This window comes from Biomphalaria glabrata, chromosome 12, assembly GCF_947242115.1.
Source record: "Biomphalaria glabrata chromosome 12, xgBioGlab47.1, whole genome shotgun sequence".
Taxonomy (NCBI): Eukaryota; Metazoa; Mollusca; class Gastropoda; family Planorbidae; genus Biomphalaria; species Biomphalaria glabrata.
The window spans coordinates 10,161,650-10,182,388 of record NC_074722.1 but is presented as its reverse complement, the minus strand read 5'-3'; the positions used below and the strand labels follow the sequence as shown (position 1 = coordinate 10,182,388).

At 36.2% G+C, this 20,739-nt stretch overlaps 1 protein-coding gene across 1 annotated transcript; it reads left to right on the top strand.

The window, feature by feature from the left end:
* Positions 1–100: 100 nt before the first annotated feature.
* LOC106070274 (uncharacterized) lies at positions 101–20,584 on the top strand. Its single transcript, XM_056007064.1, has 3 exons — positions 101–572; positions 4,468–4,576; positions 17,744–20,584. The coding sequence occupies exons 1-3, from the start codon at positions 230–232 to the stop codon at positions 18,045–18,047; spliced, it is 756 nt and encodes a 251-aa protein (XP_055863039.1). The 5' UTR covers positions 101–229; the 3' UTR covers positions 18,048–20,584.
* The last annotated feature ends 155 nt before the right edge of the window (positions 20,585–20,739 follow it).

Genomic DNA, 20,739 nt, shown 5'->3' with positions numbered 1-20,739 from the left:
AAGACATCAAAGTAAATTTAAAGACTTTGAAGTGATTTAAAGACATCAAAGTAATTTAAAGACATCAAAGTAATTTAAAGACTTTGAAGTGATTTAAAGACATCGAAGTAATTTAAAGACATCGAAGTAATTTAAAGACATCGAAGTAATTTAAAGACATCAAAGTAAATTTAAAGACATCGAAGGTATGTCTACGTTTTTAGCCGGCAAGTAAAGACGTCTGGTCAAAATGTTGCCAGAACTCTTACATAATACTTCCGACCCTAAGACTGTTTCACCGTCAGCGGTCAGCAATTTTATATTTCCTAGTCTTTCCGAGAGCAAGCTTGTCAGACATTTTAGCACCGGATGTGACGTGTACACCTCGGAACACTACGATTACGTCATAAAAATCATCCTCCTTGGCGACCAAGGGGTAGGGAAGACATCCTTCATCAAGGCGCTTCAAGTTCACCCGGACGTTGTCAAAATACAGCCCAGGAGCAGCTCCCATCTTGCGGCAGATCATCTCGAGGTGGAGATCAACACAAGCAGAGGGCAGAAAGCTCTTGTAAGATTATGCGACACCGGAGGTGAGCACAACTGTGTCTAAGTGCTGTTGGCAGTGTTACAGTGTAGTTAGGTATAGGCATAAGTTTCGTCTTCATCTAGTGGCATTCTAGCCAGATTTTTTGCAGTAAGTTCTTCTGCACAAGTTTTGAAGTATCTTAATCAATAAGCAGTACTTCTCAAAAAAGAATTTTTTTTCCTGGGGGGGGGGGGGGATTCTAAAATGCTTAGCTTATGATTCCTTAGAGTCAAGTTCTAATCCCGAAGAAGGTTAATTATTTTAGATTGGGCGTTTAATTAGAGCTGGGCTTCTCGGACGACAGACAGCAGTGAAATCTTCCAACATTAGCCATTAGAAATGTCTAGAATGCTTAAATACTGCTAATAATAAGAAATATAAACGATACTTCCATTATGTTCTCTTATCAAAGAGAATGTAGAAAACTTATGAAGTTATACATTACAGGCGTTCTTCTATTAAAATTTCTATGATCTATGATAATAAGAAATGTAAAGGTATTTGGAGCTAAATGGCTCATGGCAGGAACATTTCTTACGTTTCTCTTATCACCAACAATAACTGCCGTTTAAATTTGCATACACAAATTTATGTTCAGATTAATATAATTTTTTGGGGCTTTATTCCTTATCGATACTTTCGTCCATTGTTTTCTGATGCTGTATTCAATTTCTCTAAATTTCATTACATATTTGTCTAGCTTGTCTTCTGTAGTCTAATTTCTCTAAATTCCATTAGATATTTGTCTAGCTTGTCTTCTGTAGTCTAATTTCTCTAAATTCCATTAGATATTTGTCTAGCTTGTCTTCTGTAGTCTAATTTCTCTAAATTCCATTACATATTTGTCTAGCTTGTCTTCTGTAGTCTAATTTCTCTAAATTCCATTACATTTTTGTCTAGCTTGTCTTCTGTAGTCTAATTTCTCTAAATTCCATTACATTTTTGTCTAGCTTGTCTTCTGTAGTCTAATTTCTCTAAATTCCATTACATTTTTGTCTAGCTTGTCTTCTGTAGTCTAATTTCTCTAAATTCCATTACATATTTGTCTAGCTTGTCTTCTGTAGTCTAATTTCTCTAAATTCCATTACATATTTGTCTAGCTTGTCTTCTGTTGTCTAATTTCTTTAAATTCCATTATATATTTGTCTAGCTTGTCTTCTGCAGTCTAATTACTCTAAATTCCATTACATATTTGTCTAGCTTGTCTTCTGTAGTCTAATTTCTTTAAATTCCATTATATATTTGTCTAGCTTGTCTTCTGCAGTCTAATTACTCTAAATTTTATGACAATGTAAGGGACACTACCCAACTGTGACCATTCACTTGTGATCAATTAACCTCAATGATCTGTTTCTGCTAATTGTAATGCTTTCTTGATTAGAAAGATCTCAGAGGATGCATTTCGTAGAATTTTATTTTGATATTTTTATTGATTAAAAACATGTTTTTTTAAAGGAACGTCTGTAATTTATAAGATAATATACGAGTTTTTGTCTTATCATTGTACTGAGGTTTGATCCTCGTATGCTTTCCCGCCATAAGCCCCGATTTCAGACTTGCCATCACGTCCTTGTCCTTGGTGTACATTGTTGCTACGTAAACAATGATATAAAAGATTACGAAATGACGTCACCAAGAAATAATGTTCCTATTACGATCACTGCTGAATTAGGTCTAAGCACGTTGGCACAGATGGTAGAGTGACACTGCTAAGGTGGTGTTATACCTGGATGGGTATATGCACATACCTGTATTGCATGTTAATTTTAGTAAAACGTTAGACTATTTCAAATTTATGAACTCTGGTGATGAGTTCCAAAAACAGAAAACAAACAAAAAAATGCATAAAAAGAGTTAAAACAATTAAATAGTTTACACGGGGGTTTTATGTAAGTCAGACTTCTGCATCCAGCCTGACTCTGAATTTAGGACAAAAACCTCGTAAAGAACATACACAAATAGCCAGGGGTTATACAATTTGATTTTAACATTGGTTGCTATGTTGTTGCAGGATCGGATTGGCTCTAAGGGCATTCGGGTAAATGCCCGGTGGGCCGGTACCCAAAATGGACCGCATGAATGCCACAAAGGCACGTTTTAAAATGTTAAAGGTTTCATAATATTCTCTTATAAAAGTGATCCTCTGAGCGTCGTGTTAAAACACCTTTACAGACTCTAATTAAATATAACACATTTTCCGAAATAATGTAATAACCTACATCCGTAGACAGTAGGCTTCATCCTTATAGTAGGCCTACCTACACACGTAGCGATTAAAAAAGCAATATAAGACTTCTATTTCTTATAGATATAAGTATTATAAGATACAGAGTTCAATGTGTACAGTTATCGATACAGTTTCAAACTTAACGATGTTGAGGACAGTTAGGTCTATACTTGGGTGTCCACCATCTGTTGTACAATTTATGGGCCATGTTGTCTAGAAATGCCTCGCCCAGTCTAAGCCCAGTTGTTTTGTTACTGTAGATTTTATTTTTATAGAGATCTTCATATATGTCAAGAAAAATGTAAATATTTAGATTGTTGGTGTATCCGATGTACAGAAAAAAGGATGCATTGATAAGCTAGGTTTTTAAATGATAATATTTGTGCGTTTTTAGCTCTGCAGAATCAAATGTTCTAAGCTCTTCCGTTCAGCGACATTGACATTGTTTAGTTTATCAGGAGCATTATCAGTAGTCAACTCTCGTTTAATTAAAAATGTTTGTTTACTTTTTTTTTAACAATAGACCTTACTGAATGAACACAACTGGCTTACGTCAAAAACCAATACATATAACTTCGCCTTGCGAGAGTCAAAACCATAGACATAAATAAATATAGACTGACCGAAGGAAGTAACTTCATGTAACTTGAAAACATGTATATCTATTGTATTCGGATTTCCGAATTATGAAAAATTGCATGATCTTCATTCTTAGAGATTAAAAAAAAACACTAGTGAAAATATTGTAATACTTATATAGGTTATGGCTGAAATAAATATGAATACTTAACTTTTATACTGCTCATAAATGCTGTATAATAAAGTACATAAAATTGCAAATCACAAATTTTCGTTCCATAAAACTCTTTAATCGGCCAGTCTATATTTATTTTTGTCTATGGTCTAGACCATTTTTCAATGCACACTTTCTAGACTGTACCATTCAATTAGACTCCCAATAAACTTAGCTCAATAGATTCAATTTAACAAGATACAGTCCAAATTATGTAACAACCTACAGTGCGAATTGTTAAACTAGTTAGAGTAAAAGCTGTTAAACAATTAGCAGTACACATTTTTTTAACAAGTTACAGTCCAAATTATTAAACAGGTTACAGTCCAAATTGTTAAACAAATAACAGTCCAAATTGTTTCACAAGTTGTAGTCCTTATCGTCTAACAAGATGCAACATAAATTGTAATATTTTCTTGACATGTATGTCCAACTTAAGCCAATAGATCACCAGCCAGATACATGTTTTTTTTTTTTAAGAACCTTCCTAAGTGCTAACGAATTCGTTGACAATAGCAAGCTTACATTAAGCTAAAACCTTTAATAAAGAAAAGGACTTAACAATAGCAAGGGAACTAACTGCAAGTTTAACGTTGCCAACTAAATAAATAAAATAAAGGAGCATACAACGAAAGAGCGGAGAACATTTGCTTCTGCGGTGCTAGGAAGTGCCCCCCCCCCCCCAAAAAAATAAAATTATATAACTTAAAAAAACAACCTAGTTCATCACCACCTCCTTACTTTTGTACACCGGATGCACCAACAATGCTATCTATTTATAGTTTTTCGCCATAGATAGTAACCTCTAATTGGGGACGTTCTTTGAAAAGCAATTATGAGTTTGAATGTAGGTTTTTACCTCAGCGTTGTCTCCTTCAGGTCAAGAGCGCTACAGAAGTCTGACTTCCTCCTACTACAGAGGCGCCCATGGAGTACTACTGATGTACAACGTGTGCAATACAAAATCTTTAGAACATATGGAACTGTGGTAAGTGGAACTCTTTCTTTGGTGAGAAACAGATCCATCTATAGTCAGAAACATATAACATCTGGTCTTTATCCACTCATAGTATGTATACGTATAGTTGTAAGAAGCAGATAATTTCTAGCCTTTATTCTCCTATGTTAAGATGCGTGTATTGTCTAGGCTTCATGGTACTATAGTAAGAAGCATATAATGTCCATGCCTGATCCTACTGTTATTAAGTTTAATTGAGGTAAATCAAATAGTACGTAATCCTTTTCACAGCACTTTTAAATAAATAAATAAAATAAATAAATAAAAAAAAAACAAAATAAATAAATATATACATATACATACACTTTCATAGGCCCCGCGCGATGCGAATTCTAGGTGTAAATTATTAAATTAAACCATTTTAACTTATTATTAAAGGGTTCCTGGAATTCTCCTGAAATTATAAAACATACGAAAAAGTCATGAAAATATCCTGAAATTATTAAAATCTTCTGGAAACTGATGCAAATCTCCTTATAACAGACAAAATTGTCATTTCGGGGTGTCATTCAATTTGGAAAACGCCAATCCTACTCGCGTTTAAAAAATACGGCATTGTCAGTTTTCATTTAATAAAAATGTAATAATAAGGCGAATTTTAACAAAAACAGGAAGTTCCAATACTTAATTTACGTTAATAGTCACTGGCATATAAATATAGATCTAAATCTATCTTGACCTCTTAGAAAAAATCAACAAATCCGATATTTTGCCAGTTAATAGTAAATCTAAAAGGTAGATTTGAATGTTTATGGGTTTGTTTTTTTGTTGGCAAAACTACTATCTACTGTAGATGGCTCGTAAAGTTAAGTTGACAGTGATTTAGTACTTAGTAAAGAATGAATAAAATGCAAAGACGATTTTTTTTTCTAATACAAAATCTTAATTTTCACTTATTATCCTTATCACAACCCAAATTAGGCCCCGCGCAATCCGTTTCGCATAGGGCCCCGCAACCTGTAGGACGGGCCCTGCTTGAATGTATATGTATTATTGGTGATGTGTAAATATTTCACTTTGGTGGAAAAAAAATGTTGAAATATTTTCTGATTTTTAAACTTAAAACTTTATGGACATTTGAGTCTCTGACCAGGGCCGGCGTTGGATAATTGGAAGCAATTTTGTTGGCCCCTATTCAAATTAAACAAAAGATAAAAAGAAACATCGTAAAAAAATTAAATGACGTCATTTAGTAAAAACCTTCCCGTCTATATCTAAATCTACAAACAACGGAAATTTATATATCGCAATGTTCGTAGTAGAGACAGAGTAGACTAGTAAATATAGAGTCATGGTGCTCTGCTAGGTTTTTTTGTAGCCCCCCTCCCCCCTCCACACAGTGGAGACCCTAGGCAGCTGCCTGGTTTGCCTTTGCCTAAGACCGGCCCTGCTTTGATCGTCAAACTTTGTCTGTTCCCAGTGGAGGCCCTAGGCAGCTGCCTGGTTTGCCTATGCCTAAGGCCGGCCCTGCTTTGATCGTCAAACTTTGTCTGTTCCCAGTGGAGGCCCTAGGCAGCTGCCTGGTTTGCATATGCCTAAGGCCGGCCCTGCTTTGATCGTCAAACTTTGTCTGTTCCCAGTGGAGGCCCTAGGCAGCTGCCTGGTTTGCATATGCCTAAGGCCGGCCCTGCTTTGATCGTCAAACTTGTCTGTTCCCAGTGGAGGCCCTAGGCAGCTGCCTGGTTTGCCTATGCCTAAGGCCGGCCCTGCTTTGATCGTCAAACTTTGTCTGTTCCCAGTGGAGGCCCTAGGCAGCTGCCTGGTTTGCATATGCCTAAGGCCGGCCCTGCTTTGATCGTCAAACTTTGTCTGTTGAAAACGTATGTTAAAACATACACAAAAAAAAAACTGCAGAGCTGTCTTGTGGGATGAGAGATTCGTAATGAGAAAACTTCATTCGAACTCAACTTAACTTAGTCATGAATAAATGTACTCGAGGCGATACACATATATTGTAGTAAGGATAACAATGAGTTGACAAACAGCCAAAATCTATATTCGTGTATATTACTAACCATAAGTGAGTTACAGTGCTAGACTATACAACTACTGTCACGCCTGACGGCGTGTATTGTACACAGCAGTTCACTGATTGTGTATTGCATTATTTAAATTTGAGCATATTACTATATCTATCACAATGTTAGGAGTATTTTTGTATGTCCCGAATAGAAATCAAAACCGTAGGAACAATCTTGATACAATTTGGCTTCATTGTTCCTTAGGTCTCGTCAATAGAAAACCATGGAGATTGTTAAATGTCTCTCTAACGACAAGAAGGCCCTAACAATACAAATAACAAGAAAGACATTACAAAAATACATTTTTTAAAGGACAATACTTTCATTATCCACCTTAAAATAAAAAAAAATATTTAAAAAATTAAATTTTAATTTAAGTATCGAACTCATGATGTTGACACCTTCAACTTCTTGATTGAACGATACCACCAACTAGGCCAGCGGGCATTGTCTAAGATACAAATTATTCATTGGTACGGTTTTTTTTTGCATGAAAAAATTAAGATCTAGCCTAAACATAGATCTACTTCTAAAGATCTACTCTAGATCTACTTCTAAATTTAGAATCTAGACGTAATCTATCATTATATATGTTAGATTTACGTAAAAATATAAACAAAGCTTGGATAATCACACACACACACACACATACATACACACACACACACAAACGTTTCGTTTTACTAAGACACGCATTCACTATTGCTCAATGTTAGTTTAGCAGTATATGCACTAACAACTAAAAGGCCCAAAGTTTTTCTTTTGTTTCACATAAAGGACATACATTTCATTGTGGCGGTTCAGGAAGCGTACAATTACAGTAGCAATAGTCCAGCAGTAGGAGTGAGTGCTAGAGAGCTTTAACTTTGGTCATGGTCACTACACAAAAATAATATCCCATTCGTGACTGTAAGAAATTCAGGATAAATAGTGACTATAAGATATTCATGATAAATAGTGACTATAAGATATTCAGGATAAATAGTGACTATAAGATATTCATGATAAATAGTGACTATAAGATTTTACCTTTACCTTTACCTATCCCTTAGTCTGTTGGACCGTTGGGGCACCAGGCAAGATTTGTCGACCGTCTTTCTCCATTCCTCCCTTTTTTTTGCCTTGATCAGAACCTCTCTCAATGGCAGGCCTGTCCATTCTTTAATGTTGTCCTCCCATCGCTTTTTCTGTCTGCCTCTTCTTCTTTTTCCTGGCACTGTTCCCTGAAGAAAGGTCTTTGCGAGCCTATAAGATATTCAGGATAAATAGTGACTATAAGATATTCAGGATAAATAGTGACTATAAGATATTCAGGATAAATAGTGACTATAAGATATTCAGGATAAGTAAAGCCTGTAAACCATCTGAGCATAAGTTACCTCTTAGACTATTTTGATATAAGTAGCGACTGTAAGATACCTAGTATGGGTTAGCGTGACATTTACTTGTTTCTTTATTATTTTTCTTTATTATTTTCTTATTTAGCATGAATGATTTGGCTGAATCATGGGAAATCAATGACTTTGTAGATATTGTGTGTTAACTAATTTGTGTGCTTAGTTAAATAGTGTGTTTAGTTAACTTGTGTGTTTAGTTAACTTGTGTGTTTAGTTAATGTGTGTGTTAAGTGTACCTCAAGCGTTTTTATTCTCTTAACGTCAAGAAGGCTCTATTTCTCCTATATTAGAAGAGCGCGGTTCAAACTACATTTTATTAGGATTGTAAGAAGGAGGTCGGAGGTCGAATAGTCTATAACTAATGTGTAAGAGACATCAGTAAAATAAAAATGTTTGTAATGGGTTTGATAGTCATAAATCATCATTGTATTCAACAAGACGTATGGTAGTGGCCTTAGCGGGTCTGTTTTTGTTCACGCAAAAGTCGTCAACAGCATGATGGTGTGACATTCAACACCAAAAAAAGATATGGCGTAAGAAAGTCGGGTAGAATCGGATTGGCAAAGACGTATTGAAATGTACTGTTCCAAAGAAATGTTTTGTATCGATCTTGTTGCAGACTCCTCTCTCGTTGTTTTGACTTGATCAATACGTCAATATCTTATTATAAATACAACACAAGTATAACAAAGGCCTTTTTTTTTGCTCTTGGATTGGAAAAAAAAATACCGCGCGCCTCTCCCCCCCCCCCTCCCCGCACTGTGAGCAGTTAATGCTCCCTTGGATTGCGGGCGCCTCCCCGGTATGAGAAACGATGTTCTTCACTGAATATATTATACATTCATATATAATAGCCTCGGGCGTTCGATGTATATCAATTCTGATATGTTGTACAAGGCAAGCTAAATAACTTAAACATTTCTTATCAGTGCTTCCCCTTGCCTCGCCAATAGATCTATTAATAGAAGGCTCAGTGTGAAAGGACAAAGATCTTTTTTTTTTAAACTTATGTCATTGTTTTAATTAAAAGATAACGATATATCAAATTTACTTCCCCTCCTTTCCCGAAAAAAAACAACAACAAAACAACAGACGGACGAACGGATAGACAAACCACACAAAACCAGTAGCTGCTTTTCCCCTTTCGTGGACCATTAAAAATCTCCCATTGTACTATTTGCTGTTAGTTGGCAGCTGTTGCTGATAAAGAAAGACTGCACTCGTGGCAGATAGGTAACGTATTCTCATATACTCTTTCAACCTTAAAATATATTTGACTGGTCACGTGACTAAAACAACAGAGTGGCTGTCAGGCGCTCTGGACTTTCGTCTCTGTGGCCCTGGATTCGAACCCTGCCCGCTGCCACCCCCTGCCGTCCGAGGAAGGTTTGGACTTGGGTACAAAAGTAAGTAGATCGGTTTCTCTAATACCAATACAAACAAACAAACAAACAAACATAATGTAAAGGTCATCTGTTGTTTTTTAAATACAATAGCAATTCAAAATCCCACCGAGATTCGAACTTGACATCTATCGGTTCTGAAGCCTAGCGCTTTACCACTGAGCAACCATGACCCCCCCGCCCCCCCCCCCCCCCGGTGTCCTAGAGCACACAAATCACCAAAAGACAATTGAAACAAACATACGAAATGTGAGGGAAAAAAGGGGGGGGGGGAATGTTTTAAAAGCATTTATGATTAAAACCATGGGCGATCTAGCGGCTCTAACCCGTACAACAAAATGAAGCCATTTGATTAGTCCATCCTCTCACATTAGGGTTTTATACTACACTTTATATTCAACTAATGGTACACTTTATATACAACTAATGGTACACTTTATATACAACTAATGGTACACTTTATATACAACTAATGGTACACTTTATTTACAACCAATGGTACACTTTATATACAACTAATCATATCACAAATATACTTGCCAAAAATAGTAACCAATTTTTTTTTGGTGCATAGCTATATACACTTTTCGTTTAGTATGTCAATGAAAAAAAAGACCTTTGGATGCTTATGTTTAATTATGCATGACACACCTGCCTGCTTAATACCCTGGTAGAAGTGTCCTACATAGACCTACTGTTCAAATTGAAAAGGGACTCTATAAATAACTGTTCATTTCATGCCCCTGGAATGCACTCAAGTCACATGACGTTGAGGCTGAACAAAATTAATCAACCTTTGAACTGTAGAAAGATTATGATTTTAAAAGTCAATTCCAAGGTTTAAAGTTCATCAATTAGATTTAATTTACATCTCCGTTTGGTCCCTTTTAATTGGCTAGATAAAATTTGTATTGGCATATCAGTATTTTACAAAGTGTCGGAAGACTGTGTGTCGTGTACTCTTACGAGACATGGCGAGACCTGTTTCAGGTTTTCAAAGGGTCTTGAGATGACAACTCAAAAAGACCGAATCCCTTTCATTTTTGTTTAATTCTGAACGTCAGACCAGGCATCAAATCGCTAATAAAAATCACAGTGTCTGCGCCCTGACACTCTAGAACACAATCTTCGGATTGGCATTAGAGTGCTTTATATTCACTAGATTGTCAATATTGGTGCGTGGTTTTAAAATATTTCCATAGGGCCAGGGCCGGTCCTAGCGATTGCGGGGCCCTATGCGAAACTAATTGCGCGGGGCCTAGTCTGGGTGGGAATAAGGATAATAAGTGAAAATTAAGATTTTGTATTAGAAAATAAATTCGGCTTTGCATTTTATTCATTCTTTACTAAGTACAAAATTGCGATCAAGTTAACTTTACTTTACCAATTTTGCAACCTATGGCATATTTATATGCCAGTAACAATAGAAGTAAATACGTATTGGAACATCCAGTTAAGAGCAAAATTTGTCCTGTTATTACATTTTATTACATGAAAGCTGACAATGTCTTTTTTTTTATCGCGCGTAGGAATGGCGTTTCCCATTATGAATGACACACACAAATGGTAATTTTGTCTATTTTTCATGAGATTTTTATGAGTTTTCAGGAAATTTTAATAAGTGCAGGTTATTTCCAGGAATGTTTCGTATATATTATGCAATTAATAATTACACATAAAATTAGCGCGGGGCCTATGAAAGCGCGGGGCCCACTGCGACCGCATAGGTTGCAGTGGCCTAAGACCGGCCCTGCATAGGGCATTGGATTCTTTCCATTCGTTGTCTTCTCACATAGAGAAAAAAAATATATGTTTGATCCAGGATCTAGTCGTCCTTTAAGTTAAGATATAAAAGCATTGTCTTCAAACATCAGGATAGACTAAGTAGAACCAGTCGTGAACTGAAATATTTGCCGCACCTGTTGCAGACACCCGCGTTGTCGGGCGGTGTTCTATTTGAAGAAGTCCTACTGTTTCACATGCTCAACATTATTGGGAGATTGTTCATTATGATAAGAAACATTTTTAGGACCTCCTAGAGAAGCTCCAGACCGATGTGTGCAAGAGATGATTTAATAATTAATAAGGCCGGATTGTTCTATTAAAAATTGTTCATATCTGGTCTAAAAGTATGGTTTAGCATTTTACGTAAAAGTGGTGAATCTAGAGCAAAGTATCAATACTAAAAAATTTAAATCAAGAAAACGTGTAGGTGTATATTGAGCTGCATGACACGAATTTACACCTGTAAAGACTAGTTCTCGCAATGTCTACCATCACACCTGTAAAGACTAGTTCTCGCAATGTCTACCATCACACCTGTAAAGACTAGTTCTCGCAATGTCTACCATCACACCTGTAAAGACTAGTTCTCGCAATGTCTACCATCACACCTGTAAAGACTAGTTGTATAAAGGAGGTATTGTCTTTAAAAAAAGTATTTTAATGTTTTTCTTGCTTAGAATGTACATGATCATTTTGTTTTGCACTTTGTAGCACTGCAGGATCAAATTGTCTAAACTCTTCAGTTTGTGAGGAAATAACTCCAACAAGGACGACTCCTTAGACTTTCCCACTACGACGTTACCTTTACCTATCCCCTAGTCTGTTGGACCGTTGGGGCACCATGCAAGATTTGTCGACCGTCTTTCTACATTCCTCTCTGTCTTTCGCCTTAGTTAGAACCTCTTTCAATGGCAGTCTTTTATGACGTCTTCCCATCGCTTTCTCGTCTGCCTCTTCTTCTTCTTGGTACTGTTCCCTGAAGGAAGGTCTTTGTGAGCCCCGAAGACCTTGTAATATAGGCATAGATTTTTAGCTTGCGCTTTTTTTTTTTTTTACTATAGTTAGCAGGTCATCATGGTGTCCGGTCGCTGCAGTAACCCTGCCTCTAATCTCTTGGTTTGTGTTGCGGTCTTTAAATGTGATGTCTAGGATCCTTTTGTAGCATCTCATTTCCGTGGCTAGGATCCTCCTCTCTAGGTTTGCAGTCAGCGTCCAAGACTCACAAGCATATAAGACTTACTACTGTTTTAAAAACAAATAAGCAACTCACTAGAGGTATTAAAGAAGATTTGGTACGAAGATCAGCTGCCACTCATTGAGATAGTGTTACAATTAGAACTCAATTCTTTTTTTTCTCTTTACTTGACACCAATGAAGTTCAATTTAGCGCTCTAGAAATTCTTTAGTTAAGCTTGAAAATCTCCAACAAACATGACCCGTAGTGGGGGGTGGGGCACGACGCCCCGAGCAGGGCGGCACCGAAAAAAAAAGTATTATAGATATTTTAGTTAGGTAATACATTCTTAGGTTATTTGTATTATATTATTGTTAAATACTTTTTTTTTATTTTAAAGCCTATATTTCTATGTGATGTTCATGGAAAATGGTGGGGGGGGGGGCGCTAATAATTTTGTTTTTGACACGGGCGCACTTTTTGCTCACTACACCCCTGCCTGATCGCTCTATTTCTGTTATAGCTTCTTAATATTTCCTTGAGTTGTTTCTCTCAAACCAGTGTTTCCCAAAGCGCGGGAAGTCTTTGGAGAGGGGTACGCGTTGCAACTCATTAACTAAGCGGATTTGTTTTAAAAAATATCCATTTATTGTGTTCACTCTTCTCATAGACGCAAGGCGAGGGGTACTCAGCGTACTAAACATTATGCACTTATGCACAATTATGCACTTTAGTTAAAAGTTTGGGAAACACTGTCTCAATCGAACAAACACCCAATCATTCACCGCGCAAGCTTATGAGACCAGTGACTTGGCGGAGTTTAGGTCCTTGGTTAATATGCATGACTAAATGCATGACGCGTAGGACGTAATCGTCTTCTTTTTTGAAGTAACGTCTGTATCGTATAAGATAAGAAGAAGATAAGTTCAGGCATAAAACATAAACACAGAATTCGAAGAAGATAGTTTAGGCCTATATTTAGGCCCTAGCTTTGAAACGAGGCTCATTGCTTGAACTCTAGTATGACGTAATGCCAGCTGCACTAACAGTCACATGACTAGGCCTATGTACGTAGTATTGCTAGGGTGGCGGGAGGAACTGGGTACTACTGGGAAGGTTCCTGGACACAAATATAGCGCCATATTGATCTTTTCTTTTTAAATTAAAAGAGAGAGAGAGAGAGAGAGAGAGAGAGAGAGAGAGAGAGAGGGAGACACGTGCCGTCACGCTCTGCTTAACATTAAACAAAGAAGTAAAAATCTTAAGGCCATATTTAAACATTCCGAGGATTCGTGACATGTTTGAAGATCTTCTCATCTAGACATTGATTACAATACTTGGAGTCTATCTAAGTTTCCAAGCGTGTTTATATCATTAAGCAAGATGACATTTTATTTGTTTGTATAAATAATGAGTTTTAGTTATTTTATTTTATGGGGGAAAAAAATTATTGTACCAGCTAAACTGTGTTTTTTAGATTACATATTAAAAAACTAACATGTAAAGTAGCTTTAATACATACAACACTGAAATATAACTTACAAATAATAATATATAATATATAATAATATAATAAGGAAGAGTGCAGAGTTCCACATGAATACGCCAACCCAGCTGCGACCTACACATTTAGCCATACCAGATGCAAACAAAACCGTTGTCCGCCGGGGGTAAAATGCTCAGAAAGACACAAACATAAAAGCATGTTTCTTATTTGATAATCTGAAACACATTTATAATTCTTCCAAGTGCTGTTAGGAGAATGAAACGCGTTGCCTAATCCAGACGGGAAAATGCCTAGGGTCTCTATATTTATTTTGGAGAAGATCTATTATTTATAAGAAGAAGGAATCAGTTTGATAATTGGTATCAATGCCTTTGCCTATACGATATAGGGGAAAAGCTTTTCTGGGTTTGTTGAGGACTTTGTTTTGTTCTATACAAACTTTGTTTAATTTGTTTCAACGTATTTTCGACCTTTGACACACTTTCTGTGTTAGAGAGTGTTTCCAAACTTTGGGCTCGAGACCGCTCTTATTTTATGTGGCTTAATCAGACTTCATCTTCGAGTCTAAACATTAATAATTGAGGAGTACAGTATTTACGTGGCTACGCAGTCCCAGCTACGACCTACATACTTTGCCACACCCAACACAGACATATCCGTTGATCTTTTCGCCGTCTACGTCTGTCCTCGCCAGTGTATTTTATTATGGTCTGACATGTGTATCCCAAGTCCTTGTAAGAAATCTCCAGCTGTCTTGTTCGGAAGCCGCCTGCTGTCAGGTGCTCTCTTCAATGTCAATTAAATGGCTTAGCGAACTATTCAAGACGAACATGAACTTATCTTATCTTATCTATAAATAGCAATATGATCTAGTAACAAGAAACATTTCAGTCCACGTTTAAAATTACATGTCAAGTATGAACTTTGTCTATAACGAAAAGATAATGGAGTACTTTTACGAAAAAAAAAAAGGTACAATCTATTCACAATGCACCTGCATTGCCATTTAAAAAAAAAAAAGATCAAAACCAATATAAGCGATGTAAATCAGGCGAATTTTTTTTTCTTCTATTTTCCCACTCGACAATCTAAAAAACTCATAACAAAGAGGAGTTTAAAATAGACTGCTTTAATGTCATTTGATTAGATGCATAAACAAACTCTATTCGTGAGGCCTATGTTGTAAGCTCTTTTGTAGCACACACTATGAAAGGAACAATGTTTTTATTTCGAGATGTCGAAAAGAAGCAACACCTTACTCTAGTAACACTCTAGTAACACTCTAGTTGTATATCACGACTTGAACCAGTATTCCGACATTTTAATTGTGTCTAAAAGTACAAAACTTATCAAAGTGCGCAACCATTTGAAAGATTTGTGATTTATTAATACACGCTGTATTCACATGCATGATGTCAACACGTAGGTCATAGCTACTCTATTTCAAAAAATCTAGTAGATCTGTATTCTGTTTTCAGTCGATGATTAAAAAATTTTTGGCATAAATAGTGCCCAATAATAGATGTTCTACATATTTAGCTAATTTTTTAGTGGAGAAGCTAATTTTTTTTTTGAACTAGAAGTAGTCTATGCCAACTGCAAGCCTAATTTCTACGGTCTTCCTCAGCTATTAGCCTAGTTTATAAAGTCTTGCCTGCTTATGAACCTAATTTACAAAGTCTAGCCAGCTACGGGCTTAATTTGAAGTATGGCTCAGCTATGACCTTATTTAAAATGTAGCCATCTATGCAACGAATTTTAAGTGTGGCCTTACTGTAGGCCTTATTTAAAGTGTAGCCCAACTTTTGTTAATCTAATTAGTCTGACCATGGTCTGACACAGCTATTGTATATTTACTGTGTCTAGCCCAGCTTCAGAAAATCTAATGTGTCTGGCCCAGCTATTGTAAATCTAATGTGTCTAGCCCAGCTTGCGTAAACCTAATGTGTCTAGCCCAGCTTTAGTAAATCTACTGTGTCTAGCCCAGCCTTAGTAAATCTGCTGTGTCTAGCCCAGCTTGTATAAACCTAATGTGTCTATCTCAGCTATTGTAAATCTTTCCGTCTAGCTTAGCTAGGTGTAAACCATAGTTATGGATCAAATTTAAATATTTCAAAGCAATAACAACCGAATCATTTAATTTTTGTTTTGTACTGACAAATAAAGACTTAACTATATTTCCCAAACTCCGCCATTCTATCGGGAATTTTGGTTTCTGCACGTATATGTCAAAAGGTCACCTCCCCACAATTAAAAGAAATATTCTTGTGACAAAAAGAAATTTCCGGATCTTAGCCTTAGACCTTCATGCGAAACAGTTATTGGACGACAATACCCTATAGTTTGTGGACTCCATTAGGGAACTGATAAGACTTTTCCAGGTCAAGGTACTGTTTACTTCAGGGTTACAACATTCCCCCTCCCCCCTCAAGTCGTGGTTCGTTGAACATTCTCTCTCGTTGTTCCACGTTAATGTACCCCATAATTCAAGGTGCTTTTTTTGTATTGAACAATAATACACCGAAAAGTGCAAAGCTTTTGAGACTATTCTAGATGTGTTAGTGTATTTTGGTATATTTTAGTTGCTTTGACAGGGTGTCAAGGGAAACACTAGTGACTAGATGGGAAGATTTAATAGAGAAATGATGCTTTGGCAAGAAAATTTACTACACGAATGAGATGATAGATAGATAGACAGACAGACAGATAAATAGACAGATAGATAGATAGACAGATTAGATTAGATTAGATAGATAGATAGATAGACATATATATTAGATTAGATTAGATTAGATTAGATTAGATTAGATTAGATAGATAGATAGATAGATAGATAGATAGATAGATAGATAGATAGATAGATAGATAGATAAATAGATAAACTGGCTTAGTGACTGATAGATAGATAGATAGATAGATAGATAGATAGATAGATAGATAGATAGATAGATAGATAGATTGATTGATTGATTGATTGATTGATTGATTGGCAAGAATGTAGACAGACAGGCCGCTAATGCAAATATAATGTGTCTAGCCCAGCTAGACAGACAGACAAGCTGTAAACACTCTTTGATGGAACAGAAATACAAAATGTATCTGCCAATTAATCTTAAATTCCTTATTGTGATATGGTTTTGAAAAAATATTACGGTAAAATTCACCAAGGTATCCCTACCCCCCCCCCTTTTCCATTGTCCCAGTTGGTCTAGTCCTTATAAGCTTTGTTTTTTATTTCTTTAAAAGTATTTCTTATGTTCTTATAACCTTGCAAACTTTTCATGCGTGGACGGATTTTTCGAAATAGTCTCACGACTCTCCTAAAAATATTGACAGTTTATATATATCTTTGGGGGAAAACCTCAACTACCTAATTTGCCACACTGCCAAAACTCTGGTTTGACCGCTATACTTTTTAAAAGTAAAATCATCTTAAAATTAACTTTGGTTTACATCTTTTTACTTTGAACATGGTTTCAGCGGGAATTCCCGGTAATTGACTCAAATGTTTCTTTGTATTCAGTTAAGGAGTGGGCAAAATTTAATAGACGTACACGAACATTTTGCGTACCGTTTTGGGTAGAAATCTTTTGATATGCTGTAAATTACACACTAGTTCTTCTATTAATTGTGTAAAGCCCTTTGGAAAGACTCCTTCACTAGGGAAGCATTACAAGAAATTAGCAGAATTAGAAATTATAGACAACTATGAACTTCATAAAGAAGGAATTGATTGAATTTTTTTTTAGTGCTAGTTTATGCTCTAAAATACATATTATGTTGTTTTTTTTAATTAAAGCCATGCACTTTATTATCCACTTTAATATACACTTTGTGCATTATTTTTCAGGCTATCAGACCTGGACACGTTCATCTCAAATTCTAGTTGCGCCAAGCTCCTAGTTGGCACCAACTGCACTTCAGCCCAGAGAACGGTTCTGTCCAGTGTGGCCAGGAGGTACGCCGACAGCAGGGACCTGCCTTACACGGAGGTAGACTCCACCCATTTTTATAACGTCATAGAAAGCCTGAAGCAGCTCGTGGAGCTCGCCATACAGGATGTGACGTCCACGATCACCACGACATCCTCCACCATCAGACCCTCTGGTAAAAAAGAGGAAACTACTTCACCAAAGTTTGTGTGCCTTTGCTAAAATGCGCATTGTACAGTCGTTCTATTATCAACACTTCAGCCAGCTATTAAAGTCTTGGAAGAAAACCAATGCCAAGTACAAGTCAAAAACACTAAATCTTAAATAGGCCTACAGTCAGCGCAGGCTTTATTCTCTTTGACAGATTTAGGAAACATGTCATTGTTTTAAGCAATGGGGGAGGAGTTAATCTTCATTTGTAAGAGTGCCATTAGCATTTTGCCACGCCTTATTACATAGCTGTCAATCTCATTCTGAGGGCGAGACAGTTTGCTGCTATATTTTGTGTCGAATATTGTTTGTGAGGACTTTCTCTTCAAATAAATAACAAAAAAAAAAGGTTTCTTGAATGTAAATTAAAGAACGGAAACGGAAGAGCAATCACAAAGTAATTAAAGTGTGTGTATTTGTGTATTTATGTGTTAGAGAGAGAGAGAGAGAAAGAGAGAGAGAGAGAGAGAGAAAGAAAGAGAGAGAGAGAAAGAGAGAGAGAGAGAGAGAAAGTAAGGGGTATAATAAAACAACACAGAAACGTTCAGAAACGTTTTAAATCTTCGCCTCCTTTTAAAAAGATTGCCAAATGTAACATTCATTTTAAATGTAATTGTAGAAGCATCAGTTATAGTGCAAGTCCACGTTACAAGTTATTTGGTATTTCGACACATCGTCACTATTTAGGCCATGCCGCGCCCATAATCCCTACTGAAATGATCAATTTAACCTGGACGCAAATAACCGTTAATCAGTGCCATGCACGCAGATTAAGCTAACAACACTTCAGAACCATTTCCAACTATTTCTTGAGATTACTGGCTATAGACAAGGAGGTTAGAACGAGCACTACAGATATAGGTGAGTGCAGTGCTTCACATGACTAAGCAAAGCCAGCTTAGACCTGCATATATTGCACACCAGGGGTGTGTGTGTGTGTATGGGGGGGGGGTCATCGTTACTTATATTTTGCTAATGAATATGAACAAAATAAAAGGCTTTTGACTTGAAACTCTACAGCATCCTACGCTAAGTCCACCAAAAGTGTGAAAATCAAGCAAAAAGTAATCGAGTTTAATGGAACATTATGTACTGCGAACAGAGGTTTCCGGAGCTGGATAGCACTGCGTCATCAGCTGGATAACACTGCGTCATCAGCTGGATAACACTGCGTCATGGGCTGGATAGCCGTAATCCGTTACGAGCTGGATATGGCATGTGGGAATCACCGATTTTATAACATTTTTAGTTTAGGGTTAGGTGTAAGGGGAGTTAATTGGGAAAATTTGAAGTTATTATTGTATAATATGGTACTGTCCCTTGAATGGTTGCTTGTTAGTATAAATAGATTTAATTTATTTACAGTTCCACACCATGTACTTATTTTTGCTTGTGTATTTTGCTATGTAAATATTTTCGTATATTAAGGAAGTAGATGTGTAAATATTTTATAACACACTTATCAGCAGTTTGAGATTATTTGAGGAGCAATATCCATCAGTGCAAGTCATGATTTCTTTTGTTAGCCATATCTTTGTGGTGTTTAATTCAGCTTTCATTGTACAGTACATGGTGCTCCACAAGCATCGAGCTGAATGTCCCACTGGGTGATTTCACGGATATTAGGTTGGACTTCAAATGTAATAGTCAAATAGATTATCAATGATGTCTTCTGATCACTGCTTGGCCATTAAAATTAATTTCAAATAAAGTTTGTATTGATATAGCATCTTTTGAACAAATCTTTGCCGAATGTTCACATTGGTCCGTTTTCGATAAGCCGTGCCTGGTCATGCTTGGTTTCTGCCGTACGCTGGCTTGTCTTAATTGTGTCTAGAGGTCATGCGCACGACTATCCCAACTACCTCCCCCCCCCCCTTTCGCCTCTACAGTTATTTTATAACATTAGGAGCTTATCATTTAAATATCTTTATCAATTTGTCTTTAATCTAATGGCTAGCGTTCATACATTAGAACCTGATGAATTTAAACCATGACTAAACCATGACTGGTATTCTCTTATTTTTTAATTATGATTTGTTTAAAACACCGGCTGGACGTAATCATCTTCTTTGAACAAGTAACGTCTATAGTTCATAAGATTAAAGCTGCTACTTTCCATTATCTTATCTTATATGATACAGACGTTACTTCAAAAAAAGAAGACGATTACGTCCTACGCATCTTGTATTCCATTCTTTTACTTAACATATAAATCTCATAATGTTCTCCATTCGCTTATTGTTTCTTCTTATCTTATATAATACAGACGTTACTTCGTTATTATAATTTCGTTCTTTTCTTAATATGGACAATTACATTTACTCGTGTAGTAAGTAAAAAATTGTTTTAAAGAAATGTCTACAAATTGTAAGCAAATATTGCCATGCAACAGACATTTTTGGGGGCCTAATCAATAAGATTACTTAATTTAAACATGACGTTTTAACACTGTGTTGCTTTGTAAACATAACTTGATTCCTAGTCTTTGAATACCAATAAACCTTTTCCTGTTGTATGATCAAATAAATTGATTTGATTTATTTTTATTCACCTTTAAAGTGTTAATAACGCTCATAAAATGTTATAACAACTTAAACATTTTCTCAAGCTCACACACCACAATTTTGTTTTAAAAATAATGGATACCAAGGAAAACCCAAGTAGTCACTTTTATACGAAATTTTAGTTTTTTTTTTTGTTT